Here is a 12920-nt window from a genome sequence, read left to right as displayed (position 1 = left end):
TGCCCCATAAAGGAACTGATCATGGCCGAGTCAACGGGTAATGGCTCCTAGATCGCCCGACGTAATCAGCTTCGTAATGCAAAAAATTCAAATTTCTCAAGTCAATAGACGAAATATCCGATAATGCGTCAAATCAATACACAAAATGCACGATAATGCGTCAACCAAACTGAGTAACCATGTCTCGACAACCCACAAGACCGTCGCCATCAACCACACAGCAATTCACTTTTGACAAGCCAACTCGTCGGGACAAACAATGACACGCTTGAAATATTTTTAAGATTTATCATCATCTAGCACTAAACTCCGCTCCAACACACCATATCAACACCAAAATAACAATATCACTTTTTACCCCCCCCAAACGCCGCTCACTTATATACTACCACTCACGGAGCCATGACCAAAGCCAACAAAGCCATTCTGCAGTACAGCCCATATTTCATCTACAAAAGGTTAGCCAAAGAATTCAATCACTGATGCAAAAACATACCTGTCTGAAATACGCAGCTCTCTGGTCAAAGTCCACCTCCTCTGCAATCTCATGGTTGCGTGGTAGCGGATGCATGACAATCATATGAGGCTTGGCATTTGTCAACGTCTCGTTGCTGACGATGAAGCTATCCTTCAACTTTTCGTACTCTGCAAGATCAGAGAATCGTTCTTTTTGTACTCGGGTGCAGTAAAGAACGTCACTTTGGGCGACGATCTCTGGTGTCAATTCGGTCGACACAACACGTAGTTGTCCTGGCTTCGTCTTGATAATATCAACAATCTCAGATGGAAGTGAGAGGGCAGAAGGTGAGACTAGCTGGATGTTGACATCGTAATGCTGGAGAAGTTTGACCAAAGAGTGAACTGTCCGACCGAAACGAAGATCACCCACAAAGGTAATGGTCAAACCAGTCACTGTACCCAATTCCTCACGAATGGTAAAAAGGTCAAGGAACGCCTGTGTTGGATGCTCCTTGCTACCATTACCACCATTGATAATTGGAACAGGTGAAAATTTGGCAGCTGTGTCCGCACTGCTTTCGTCGGGGTGTCGTAGAACGATTGCATCACCATAACACCCAAGCGTACGAATAGTATCAGCGAGGGACTCCCCCTTCTGGGTGCTTGAATGCGCGGTTGCAATTGACACAGTACGACCTCCCAGTCTCTGCATAGCAGCATCGAAAGAAGCAGAAGTACGTGTCGATGGTTCAAAGAACATTGTACAAAGAAGCTTGCCACGGAGAACATCCAAGACACCTTCCTTCTCAACACCTTTTCGCATCTCTTGCGCAACTGTGAATAGCAGATGAAGATCTTGACGCTTGAATTGGTTGACTGACAAAACGTGTTGATCCTTGAATGGAGATTGTCCTAAAAGTTGTCGCAAAGAAGAAGAAAATGTGGGTTGAGGATACAAGGTTGAGCCGTTCATATCCAGAGCAGCAATGTCTCGCTGAGGAGCTTGTGATGAAGCCCCATCCAGGAATCTTGATCGACTCGCGGGACCCAATGTAGAAACATTTGTAGCTTCTGATGCATTATCAGCAAAAATGGCAGGCTTGAGGCTTGTTTGAACATCGATATCGCTAATATCCATGGGGAATTGCCTTGCAATGGCCTCAATGAGAATCTTCGCATTCTTGACATTGGTGACAAGAGGGGTTTGATAATCGACAGCCATACGTCGAGTCTTGTAGCCTTTACTCATGTAATTCGCTGGTCTTCGGTATCTGTTGGCGGAAGGTAGATTGATATACAAATCAATCATGTTGTTTGCAAGATGCTGTGTCAAAGAGTATTCCGACTTTTGGTCATCCTCATCCTTGCCCAAAATCTCAAGATACTGAACTGGTATATCATGCTCCTGCAGGAAATCGGCTGTTCCAGCGGTAGCAAAGAGTTTGTAGCCCAATTTGTGTAGTGTGGCCACAGATGGAAGCAGCTCTTTCTTATCCTTGTAAGAACCAATGGAAAATAGAATATTCCGGTTTGGTAGCTTGAAACCCGTGGAGATGAGTGCCTTGATGTATGCCTCGTACTTGTTCGCACCAAAGCAAGCAACCTCACCAGTGGAAGCCATCTCGACACCAAGAACTGGATCGGCCCCGGAGAGTCTGGAAAAGCTGAACTGGGGAACCTTGACGCCCACACAGTTATCTGGCAACGAAGTTGGAGGGTATGCCATGAAAGGCACTCCCATTATTGCTTTAGTTGCTAGCTCAATTAAATCGACACCCATCACCTTTGAGATGAAAGGAAATGATCGGGAAGCTCGAACGTTACACTCAATAACCTTAATGTCGTTATCCTTGGCGATGAATTGGATATTGTAAGGACCAGTGATGTTCAGGGCAGCTCCTATTTTGCGAGTAGCCTCCTCAATTCTTCGGATGGTCGTGGCTTCAAGATCCTGTGGGGGGAGTATCAACGTAGCATCCCCGGAATGAACACCGGCATTCTCAACATGCTCAGAAATGAAGTGGCCAACCATCCGACCGCCCTGGGCAACGGCGTCCATCTCTATTTCTTTCGCGTTCTCAATATATTTAGTGATAACCACTGGGTGATCCTTAGAAACATCAGTAGCTTGTTTGAGATAAGCCTCAAGATCCGCTTCCGAATAGACCGTGTTCATGGCAGCCCCGGACAGAACATATGAAGGTCTGACGAGAACAGGGTATGATACAGTATTGCAGAAGCTCTTAGCTTCCTCGAAACTGGTGAGCTCTTTCCACGTTGGTTGGTCGACACCAATTTGGTCAAGCATACGAGAGAATTTGTACCGATTTTCTGCATTGTCAATCATTTCCGGCGAGGTACCCAAGACCTTGACGCCCAGACGGTGAAGGGGAAGCGCAATGTTGTTTGGTGTTTGTCCACCCATCGAAATGAGAACTCCACCAGACGACTCGATTTGGGAAATATCTAGAACGGTCTCGAGGTTGATGTTCTCAAAGTAAAGCCTGTCTGCTTCGTCATAATCAGTGCTTACGGTCTCAGGATTATAATTCACCATGACTGTCTTGAAGCCAGTCTCTCTGAGAGTTCTGATTGCTCTGACCGAGCACCAATCGAACTCGACAGACGATCCGATACGATAGACACCAGAACCGAGAACAAGAACCTGCAATATGATTAGCAAAATAATATCGACAGGAAGCATCTAAAGGGGCTGCCTAGGTTACTTACACCGTGATCGTTGAATGTGACGTCGCTCTCTGAGCCGTTGTAGGTAAGGTAGAGATAATTTGTGTAACTTGGAAACTCTGCAGCAACCGTATCGATTTGTTTGACAACCGGAACGATACCAGCTTCAACTCTCATACGTCTCACTGCCAACTCAGTTGACCCCCAGAATTTGGCTAGTTGAAGATCGCAGAAACCGAGTTGCTTGGCCTGTCGAAGAATGTTGTGTGACACGGTACGAGCCGTATAAGTCGACATCTTCTGTCTGAAATCACTCAACCCCTTGAGTCTACTCAAGAACCACTTGTCGATCTTGGTCATCTCCCAGATCTTCTCAACCGAGTATCCAGAGTGCATAGCGTTCGCAATAGCAAACAGACGTTGATCCGAAGGTGTCTGAAGCTCATCATCGATTTTCATCAAGGCCGTCGTTGTCTCGTTGAAGCCGAGGTTGTGGAAATCTATAGCACGAATGGCTTTCTGAATAGCTTCTTCGAAAGTTCTTCCAATGCTCATCACCTCCCCGACACTCTTCATGGAAGAACCCAATTGTGTCGACACCCGCACGAACTTTTTCAAGTCCCATCTTGGCATCTTCACAACTACGTAGTCGAGCGAAGGTTCGAAACAAGCACAAGTGACTTTGGTCACTGAATTCTTAATCTCGTTTAGAGGAATACCAAGACCAAGTTTTGCCGCGATGAAAGCCAAAGGATACCCGGTTGCCTTTGATGCTAGGGCAGAAGATCTTGACAATCTGGCATTGACTTCGATGATGCAATATTCCCGAGAGAATGGATTGAGTGCATATTGGATGTTACACTCTCCAACGACACCAAGATGCCTGATGACATTCACGGCTGTTGTTCTGAGCATGTTGTAATCTTCATCGGAAAGAGTCTGCGAAGGGGCGACCACGATAGAATCTCCGGTATGAATACCAAGCGGATCGAAATTCTCCATGTTACAGACCGTGATACAATTGTCGCGGCAATCTCGAACAACCTCGTACTCGATTTCCTTCCATCCCTTCATACTTCGCTCGATCAAAACCTGAGGACTGGCTGCAAATGCCTTGTTGCATAGCTCCTTGAGCTCATTCTCATTATCTGCAAATCCACTTCCGAGCCCACCGAGTGCGTATGCTGCACGAACAATGACTGGGAAGCCAATATCTTTGACAACACGCATGGCCTCCTCGGTGTTATTTGCAGACGCAGATTTGGCGCACTTCTCACCAATTGACTCCATGCTTCGTGCGAAAAGCTCTCGGTCCTCAGTGGTGATGATTGTATCGATTGGTGTTCCCAGAACCTTGACGCCAAACTCTTCAAATTCGTCTTTCAATTGGATACCGACCTGGAGAGCAGTCTGACCACCAAAAGTCACGTAAATCGCATCTGGTCGCTCGCGCATGATGACCTTTCTCACAAAATCGGCTGTGACGGGGAGGAAGTAGACTTTGTCGGCCAATCCTTTGGAAGTCTGAATTGTCGCAATATTTGGGTTGATCAAGATGGTGAAAATTCCTTCTTCTTTCAGGGCCTTGATTGCTTGACTTCCAGAATAATCGAACTCTCCTGCTTGTCCGATACTGAGACCTCCACTTCCTAGGATTAACACTTTCTTGACATCCACTCTAGGGTTGAGTCTCGCGTTCTCCTCGGCCTGTCCTCCCGGGAAGGTAACCGGAGCTGAAAGCATGCTTTTGTCTTCAGTCGTGCTGACAATGGTGTCGATAAAGACGTCAAAAAGGAACTCGGTGTCTCGAGGACCTGGTGTGCTTTCTGGGTGGAATTGTACGCTAAAATATGGTTGGTTCTTGTGTCTAATACCCTCATTGCTTCCATCGTTTGCGTTGATGAAAAGCTCCTCCCATTCGGCTGGAAGGCTGCTGGCATCCACAGCATAACCATGATTCTGCGACGTAATGTGACATTTTCCAGTCAATAAATTCGTGCACGGAATGTTGTGTCCACGGTTTCCAAACTTCATTTTCGAAGTAGAAGCACCCGCAGCCCTGGCCAAAAGCTGGTGTCCCAAGCAGATACCAAAGATAGGCACGCGATTCTCAGCCATGGCAATTGCAATATGCTTGACGGTTTTCTCCATCATGGCAGGATCACCAGGTCCGTTTGATATAAACAGACCGTCAAAGTCCTTGCCCGCAAGAGCTGGAAAGTCATAATCCCAAGGACAAACCAGAACCTCGACTCCGCGTCTCAGAAGACATCTCAATTGATTATATTTCAATCCGACATCAAGGCATAACACACGTAACGCTCGACCAGATGGATGTTTACGAGCAGTCGATGGCTCTGGGGTATATAATTTGGGCTTGGATGTCGACACTATTTCCAATGTCAGCCCTTGTACATGGGCTGGCTTCAAGCAGAAACTCACCGTCCGCAACGAGGTTTTTGGTATTTGGATTTACCCATTCAATCGTCTCGAAAGCAGATCTCCAATCATTTCCAGATGTGATCGCAATCGCGCCATTAGAGTTTCCATTTGCATGTCCGTTGGTGAGGTTTTCTTTTTGCAGGAGCATTCGCCCCAACATGCTTCCCTCCTCTCTGATTCTTTTGGTGAGCGCTCTAGTATCGACGCCGTAAATTGCAGGAACTCCCTGCTCTTTTAACCATGTCCCCAGAGAAGATGTAGCCAAGAAATGGGAATAATCCTCTCCGGCATAAGACGCAACGACCAGACCTGCAATATGTATTTCTGATGCTTCGAAGTGGGCTGGCAGATCTTTAAGAAGTTCATCCATAGTTTCCCTCGAGGGAACACCATAATTGCCGACCAGAGGAAACGTGATGACGAGAATTTGGCCACGATACGAGGGGTCTGTTATCGATTCGGGATACCCCACCATGCCAGTTTGGAACACCAATTCTCCTGCAACACTCTTCTTTGCACCGAAACTGTAACCCTGGTAAACAACACCATCATGCAGCTCGAGACTGACCAAGGTCTCGTCGCCGCTGATTTGTGCCGACACGGGGGTGTAGACCTTCTCGACCATGGCGCCGTATATCGAGATGATTTTAAAAAGAAAATTGCTGAAGAACGAGCTCCAGGTCGAGAAAAGTTCAAAATGTCTGAGCGATAGAAAGGCAAGAAAAAATTGTGAGCGGGCCGATGATAATCCGGTGGGGTGATATGCCGAGGGCCAAAAGCAGGATAGTGACAGCGTTGAAGCCAATGAAAATGTTTGTATGAAGAAATTTCATAGCCTTGCAGAACAGCCTCATCAAGGGTTTGACACCGCATTGGTGGATGGGACATTACGTCATGCTGGGAGAATGCTCAGGAGGAAAGAAATTGTACTCGAGTACTGTCGTGTCATTTCACGTGCGACTTCTTTAACAATCAGTATGTATTTGCATCTACAGTTTGACTTGTCATCTATTAATGGCATTTCTCGAGCACTGTCATCTGCGGTGGTTTCTTATAGGTAGACCTACCAATACCGACAAATGGTATATACAAATTGCGGTTAGACACCTCCAGCTGTTTGTGGCCGAACCCCTACTAAACTCCTAAATCATGAGTATGTATGAGGGAACAAGCTGTAAAACAGATCATACACATTTGCACATTAGTTCGAACTTGATATAATGATTCAGACGTAGGCACCCAGCTAGGCATGGCAGGTCCAAGATCGATCGTCGCTTCAATTCACGGTTCTCGCTTAGACCACCGATAGTTGTAGACAAACTATCCCTCAGCCTGACCGTTTAAGATACTTATTGAATAAGCGTGCAAACAAGCAACAGAGAGCTGAGGTATAGATGAAAACCGTCCGGAGGAATTTGGGTGTACTGCTTTGCTTCCTCTTCCCCATTTCTTTTGCGGCGATGTACACCGCATTCTACCATGCTTCCAGGTGCGAGATCCATTGATAGTTATTCCAGAACCTCCTTCAGCATACTCCATTCCCAGCCCTTTGAACGGCAGTGAAAGAAGGCAATGATCACGGGTCTTAAGAGCTCACCGTCTCATTAACCTGGATTTAGCCTGTGGGAACAAAAGACGTGACTCTACAATCGGCCCTTGAAACAGGAACGGCAGTAGACTCTGGTCGATGATTAGCTTAAACATATTACCTTGTCAATTGGTTGGGAATGCGGAGTCGTTTGATGGTGCGGTATGCCTATGAAGAAGACAGGGGAGATGGTGAATTTTGCGTAAAGACCATGCTCAGTTGAGAGTTCATATGAGCTTCGAGTAGCCGCAGCGAAGAGCAGCATGATCAACTTAGAAGATAGAGATGCTGATGCTATATGGATGTTCGTCCTTGGTGTCTTGTTGTTCTTAAGACGTCTGCCAGAATCAGAATGGACCACCGAATATAGTCAGGGAAGCTCAGATGCCAAGACGACCCGATCACGTGCAACCCAGCCCATGCCAGACTTCTTCTGCAGATTCGTCGCGACCTCAAGCAACCCAACCACTTCAATTCGCATCAACGTTTGGCCGAACTCCATCAATCCCGTGCTCTCGCATCGATCATCCGCCAAAATAATATATCAATCGAATCGAAGATCCGGACCGCGCGCGCAACGCTGCTTGCGCAGTGCCGGCTGGCACCCGCTTTGGAGGAGAAAGGGATTGGGACGGGAGAGGGAGCTGAAGGTTGGATCACAACCACAATCGCGTGTGGCTGCAGGCGCGACAAGTCCCAGTAAGTGAAGTCACTTGAGGCAGAATTCGCTGCGCAAGACCGGTCGCATCTTCAAGACACGCGTGCTGGTCTATGCAAAGGAATCCGATACGAAGCTGTGCTCCGGCGCGCGGGACGTGAGCGGTGCGCTTGGTGTTGTTGCGATTCGAAATAGCCTTGTCGAAAGTACCCAGAGCTCTGTCATTCCGGTGGTGTTTCCAATATCAGAAACTAACTTCCTTTTGCCGGTATAGACACCCCGCTTCGTTGCCCACATGAGAACATCCTAGGAATATGAATTACTCGAGTACAAAGAGCGACGCGCCGAATATGCAATCCTACTCTTCGCCGAACTCGCTCGCCGCTGATGGCGCTGCTCCCTTCTACTCCGCAAATAATCAACACCAGATGTCCAACCCGGATGAGCTACAGCTTACCGCACAGCTCTCGCGTGGCCTCGCGCCAACCATGAATGCCGGCCCAGGTGGAAACATGGGCGAAGACCAAGAAGTCACGGTACACGACGGCATTCCACAGTTTGGCCAAGAGCAGGAGGACCATCATCATCCCATACAGCCCACCCAGAGACAACTCGACCAATTGGTGGCACAGTATCCCGGGACAGCTGGATCTACGGCTCCAAGAAAAAGGTCAAAGGTTTCACGGGCTTGCGACGGTGGGTTTGGCAGTTCTTCTCCGGATTATGCTGACAGTTGTAGAATGTCGGCGGAAGAAAATACGATGTGATGCGACAGACGAAAGCGGTGCTCCATGTACCAGCTGCAAGCGTGTGAACGCGGCTTGTCAATTCAGTCGTGTGCCCATGAAGAGGGGGCCAAGTAAAGGGTAGGTCTTCGAAGCGCGTCAAGTGTTATACACTAACACGTTGTCCAGATATATCAAGGAACTCGCTGATCGACTGCACAATCTGGAAGGGGCCATCCATGCAGGTGAATCTCCTTCGGCATCGTATATGAGCCATCCAGAGAACTCTATCCCGCGTCGAGCGTCCGAAGAAATGTCACCACCACCACATGGTGATATGACCAGTCGCAAGAGAACCTTTTCGAACATGTCAGCTGACTTTGGTACCTCGTATCAACTTCAACGGCCCACGAGTGGATATGATCCCTCGCGACAGCACCAGGATCCTTCAAATGCATTCAATACTCCTCAGTCCGCTCCCGTTCCTCATATGTTTAGAGATTCCAATTATACACCAAATGGACTTCCTCCTTCACCTCACTGGAAGAAAGCTCCAGATCAGGTTGCTCGTCAAAACAGTTCATTTGATGGTTTCCAATCGGGTGACTTTGGTCAACTGGAGCAGAGTGCTGATTGGGATGATAACATCGTGAATGGGTAGGTTCTCTCTCTGGCTACGCGATATGCAGGTGCTAACTACTGTTTAGATACTACAACACAATACATTCGGTCTTCCCAGTACTAGCGCAATCCAAAGCGTCTTTGAATACTCGAGTATCTGCTTGCTCAAATCAATTGAAGAACGTCTTTTATGACTCGTTACGCGCTGCGGTCGAGTCATCCTCCATGCCCACAAGTCAATCATCCGCCCAGTACCACCTCAAGCAGGCAACCCAACTAGTGGTATCGATGCAGCTCGAAAGTCCCACTTCTCGTCCAACATCATCCAACTTGGTATATCTTCAAACTCTATTATTCTTAACAATCGCAAATATTAACAACGCTTTGAGAGGACCAAGTGGGTCATCAAGGTCAATATGGTTGAGTACAGCAGTTTCATTGGCTTATGAAATCAAATTACATAAGCGGAGTTTTCAACAGCAACCCTTGGCAGATGATCCTGATTCCGAAGACAATCTTTTCAGAAAGGTTTGGTGGAGTTTCGTCATTCTTGAACGTTGGCATAGCTCCAGCATTTCAACGCCATCCATCATTCCTGACGAGAGTCTCGTCTTGCACCCAGAAGATCAATTTCTGCTGGGTGATCCTGTATACCATCTTGCCCGTAGGTTGTCCTGGCCAGGTTTGATGCCAACGCTGACATTTTAGGCCTCTCTATTGTCTTAGGACACTTTCAAGCCGCATCATTTGCTTCAGAAGATCTTCCAATCCTCGGGGTAAAACCTTTGCAAATAGTGAATACCCTTTTAAGAGGCGAACTCGAACGCTGGCGAGAATCACTACCTTCGACGGTCTATCCACCAAATAGTACGCCAACTGTTCTGATGTGTTACTGGCATTTGAGGATTTTATTGGAACTTCGACTTGCTGAAGTTGATAGTTCCCAACTTCTGACAGCCGCCTCGAACATTGCAAACCTCGCCACACAAACGACCACCAACATTAACCCTCTTACCAATTACTGTATTGGGATTGCAAGCTTAACTCTTGTTGATTTATTAGATGATGGAAATACAAAGGAATCAGCCGATCTTGCCCTAAAGTCTTTGCTTGAAAGCAATGCAATATTGCCAGGCTCTGAAGTCGCTGTACGGGAAATGATTGGTAAGAAACAGCGATCTGGAGGAGAGAACACGACGGCAGAAACTGCCGAATTAGGTCTGCGTCGCCTGGCTGACCTTGCGACTGCAGCCGAGCAAGGAGATGAGAGCATGGGTGAGCTTCAAAATGAAAGCGACCAAGCTAATGCAGTACTTTTGGGACATCAAGATCTAAAAGACGCTGTGAGCGATGGATATCTCAATGCACTTGGCCACCCAGCTTCGTAGTAGGATAATCACGTATTCACCAATTACTTTTTAATTCATGTACAGAGTATGGGGTAAAAGTATTCTGTGGTGTTTTCAATCAATACGTCGGACATGAATTACCCCTGCTATGTACCGGTACTTCGACACAATTGCACTCACGAACTCCGTGGCGCTTCCCGAGGACTTTCTCGTAATATTAATGGGATGTTACCGCGTTTTGGAATTTTCGCATGCGGACATGTTGCATTGGGAAAGGGCGTTGTCTGTGAAATGCGCTTATAGGCAGCAATTGAACTTCGTAATCGTTATTTCGCGGGCTGGGATGATCGTCCTAAAATCGCCAGTTCATATGATCGCTTCGGGTTCATCTACGCGGCTGAGTGTGTAATAGAGGTGGGTTAGGACATCAATATTGAACTAGTCACGTGTCTCATTTGATTTTGTTTAGTTGGGAAGATTATCTAAAACAGACCGCCTTATGCCTCAAGGTATTTAATTGAAGAAATTATCTCGAGTAAAGGACGTGAATGCACTTTGTCTAGTCGAGACCCGGATTTTGAGGTTAGAGTTGTGGTAGGTATCTTTGTAGTGCTGGGTAAAAGCATGACATCTTTAGTGAGTTCTTTAGGGGGGGATGTGTGTCTTTTGTGTCTTTAATTTAGTAATTTGTTGTCGTCGTTTACTTACTCGATGAGTTTTTTCGCGTTTGATTTTTGAATATATACATTTGAGACGAGGTTACTTTACTACTGGTTCTAGGGTGTTGTGTTTTGTTCTATTCCTTGTCCTTATCACTTAAGGGGAGTTATTGCGAAGAGTAATTTTAGGTAAAATTTCAAGGTTCTGTCACTGTACGGATATTGTTAGGCTTGCTAGTAGTATTGGATTTTTTGGGTGGTTGTAGAATAGTAAAGGGTTCGTTTAATAATAAGGTAGAATGAATGGCTTGCGAATGACATATGAATAGGCAAATACAAATCGATTCGATCTTCTGTCCCGCCTTTTTGTCTATTCTGCGTACATAAAATTATCTGAATGCTTAGTGAAATCGGTTGATCTAGATATCATTTCACCTTTTTCAAGCTTGTAGAAACTTTCTCCGTGTGAAAAAGATAAACCTCCCATTTTTTTTATATTCTATCGAGTTACAACTCTGTTTTGGTTCGCAAACGCCAAAAAGTCCCCGATCTATGGATATCATGCTGTGGAACAGTATCTCCTCCTGTTTGAAACGTCCTCAAAGAACCTCCCTTTGCATTCTTTCGAGTTATTTAGCCGGATTTCCCCATATTCTCCCATTCCGACCGGCGGCGGGCAACCTCTCTGATACTGCTCAGCGTTATTGGTTAGCGGGTGTAAGATCAAAAGTAAGATTGAAAACATACGACGAGTTATTTAGCCGGATTTCGCAAATTCTCCCATTCAGAGCGGCGGCTGGCAACGCGTCTGATACTGCTCAGCGTCATTGATTAGCAAATATAGTCTCAAACAGGATCGAAAACATACAACGAGTTCATTTTGTCCAGTCGCTTGACGTCCTTTTGCAATTCCTCCATGCAGGCTCTAAAAGTCTTCTTCTCCGAAAGTTGCCATCGGAGAAAGGAAACTTCGCTTTGTCGCTTAAGGCCCTCTGCGATCTTGGTAACCCGCATCTGGCATGCTTTGACATTGTTGTGCCAGGCGAGGATCTGGCTATCCGTGAGGACGTACTTTTCGAGACAATCTCCCAAAAGTTTCATGATGTTCACGAGCGAGTTGAAGATTGCCCGGTCGTGTTCCACTTGCTCGGGAAGTCTGCTCATCTCGTCGACTGTGTTGTAGATGAACTTTAGCGTCTTGAAGATCTCCGTGAGAGAAATAGGCGAGGCCATTTTGAGTCCGGGTTGTATGGGGCGAAACGATATGTGAAATGTGATTGTTTCTGGTTGAATTTGCAACAAATAACAAGAGATGCTAGTGATGGCCTGGATGTTCTAGTTCAAAGGCATGAATCTTCGTATATGTAGAAAATCCGACCTAGCTCGAATTCAATATACCCAAGAGAGGATCAGAAACATGGTACGCCCCTCATGATCGCAGAGGGACGTTCAACAAAGAACGCGGCGAACACCGACAACATTAAAGTCTATTCTAAAGACATGAATATTCCAAAACACAGAATCATCTATGCTTGGATCATGTGTAAATTGGGCTCAAGACGGATTGAGGGGGAAGGCTCGTAAAATTGTCAGGTGGGCGTTTCCGCACTGACACTCTTTGGTAAGTCTCAAGCAGTGATCAATTGGAGTCCTCTCCCAGCGATTTCAGCTGATGAATGAGACCTGAAGAATCTATCACTTCTCAATGAGCGGTTGCAGGTCAGTGTCTTC

The 12920-nt window shown here is 46.5% G+C and overlaps 4 protein-coding genes across 4 annotated transcripts; 2 read left to right on the top strand and 2 right to left on the bottom strand.

Moving 5' to 3' along the window:
• Positions 1–392: 392 nt before the first annotated feature.
• On the bottom strand, positions 393–6214 carry GLAREA_10907 (Glutathione synthetase ATP-binding protein; the record flags this gene model as incomplete). The annotated part of the gene is made up of 4 exons (XM_008080006.1): positions 393–449; positions 497–3124; positions 3190–5537; positions 5590–6214. The coding sequence occupies 4 exons, from the start codon at positions 6212–6214 to the stop codon at positions 393–395; spliced, it is 5658 nt and encodes a 1885-aa protein (XP_008078197.1).
• Positions 6215–7440: 1226 nt separating this feature from the next.
• GLAREA_10906 (uncharacterized protein) lies at positions 7441–7884 on the top strand (the record flags this gene model as incomplete). The annotated part of the gene is made up of 1 exon (XM_008080005.1): positions 7441–7884. One exon carries the CDS (start codon positions 7441–7443, stop codon positions 7882–7884), a length of 444 nt encoding a protein of 147 aa, XP_008078196.1.
• A 265-nt stretch (positions 7885–8149) lies between these two features.
• Positions 8150–10569, top strand: GLAREA_10905 (Zn2/Cys6 DNA-binding protein; the record flags this gene model as incomplete). Its single annotated transcript, XM_008080004.1, has 5 exons — positions 8150–8531; positions 8575–8701; positions 8750–9217; positions 9268–9845; positions 9890–10569. 5 exons carry the CDS (start codon positions 8150–8152, stop codon positions 10567–10569), a joined length of 2235 nt encoding a protein of 744 aa, XP_008078195.1.
• Positions 10570–12035: 1466 nt separating this feature from the next.
• Positions 12036–12422, bottom strand: GLAREA_10904 (uncharacterized protein; the record flags this gene model as incomplete). The annotated part of the gene is made up of 1 exon (XM_008080003.1): positions 12036–12422. One exon carries the CDS (start codon positions 12420–12422, stop codon positions 12036–12038), a length of 387 nt encoding a protein of 128 aa, XP_008078194.1.
• Positions 12423–12920: the final 498 nt, after the last annotated feature.

Source organism: Glarea lozoyensis (assembly GCF_000409485.1).
Source record: "Glarea lozoyensis ATCC 20868 chromosome Unknown GLAREA12, whole genome shotgun sequence".
NCBI lineage: Eukaryota > Fungi > Ascomycota > Leotiomycetes > Helotiales > Helotiaceae > Glarea > Glarea lozoyensis.
The sequence above is the reverse complement of the archived record's forward strand: the minus strand, read 5'-3'. Positions and strand labels throughout refer to the sequence as shown.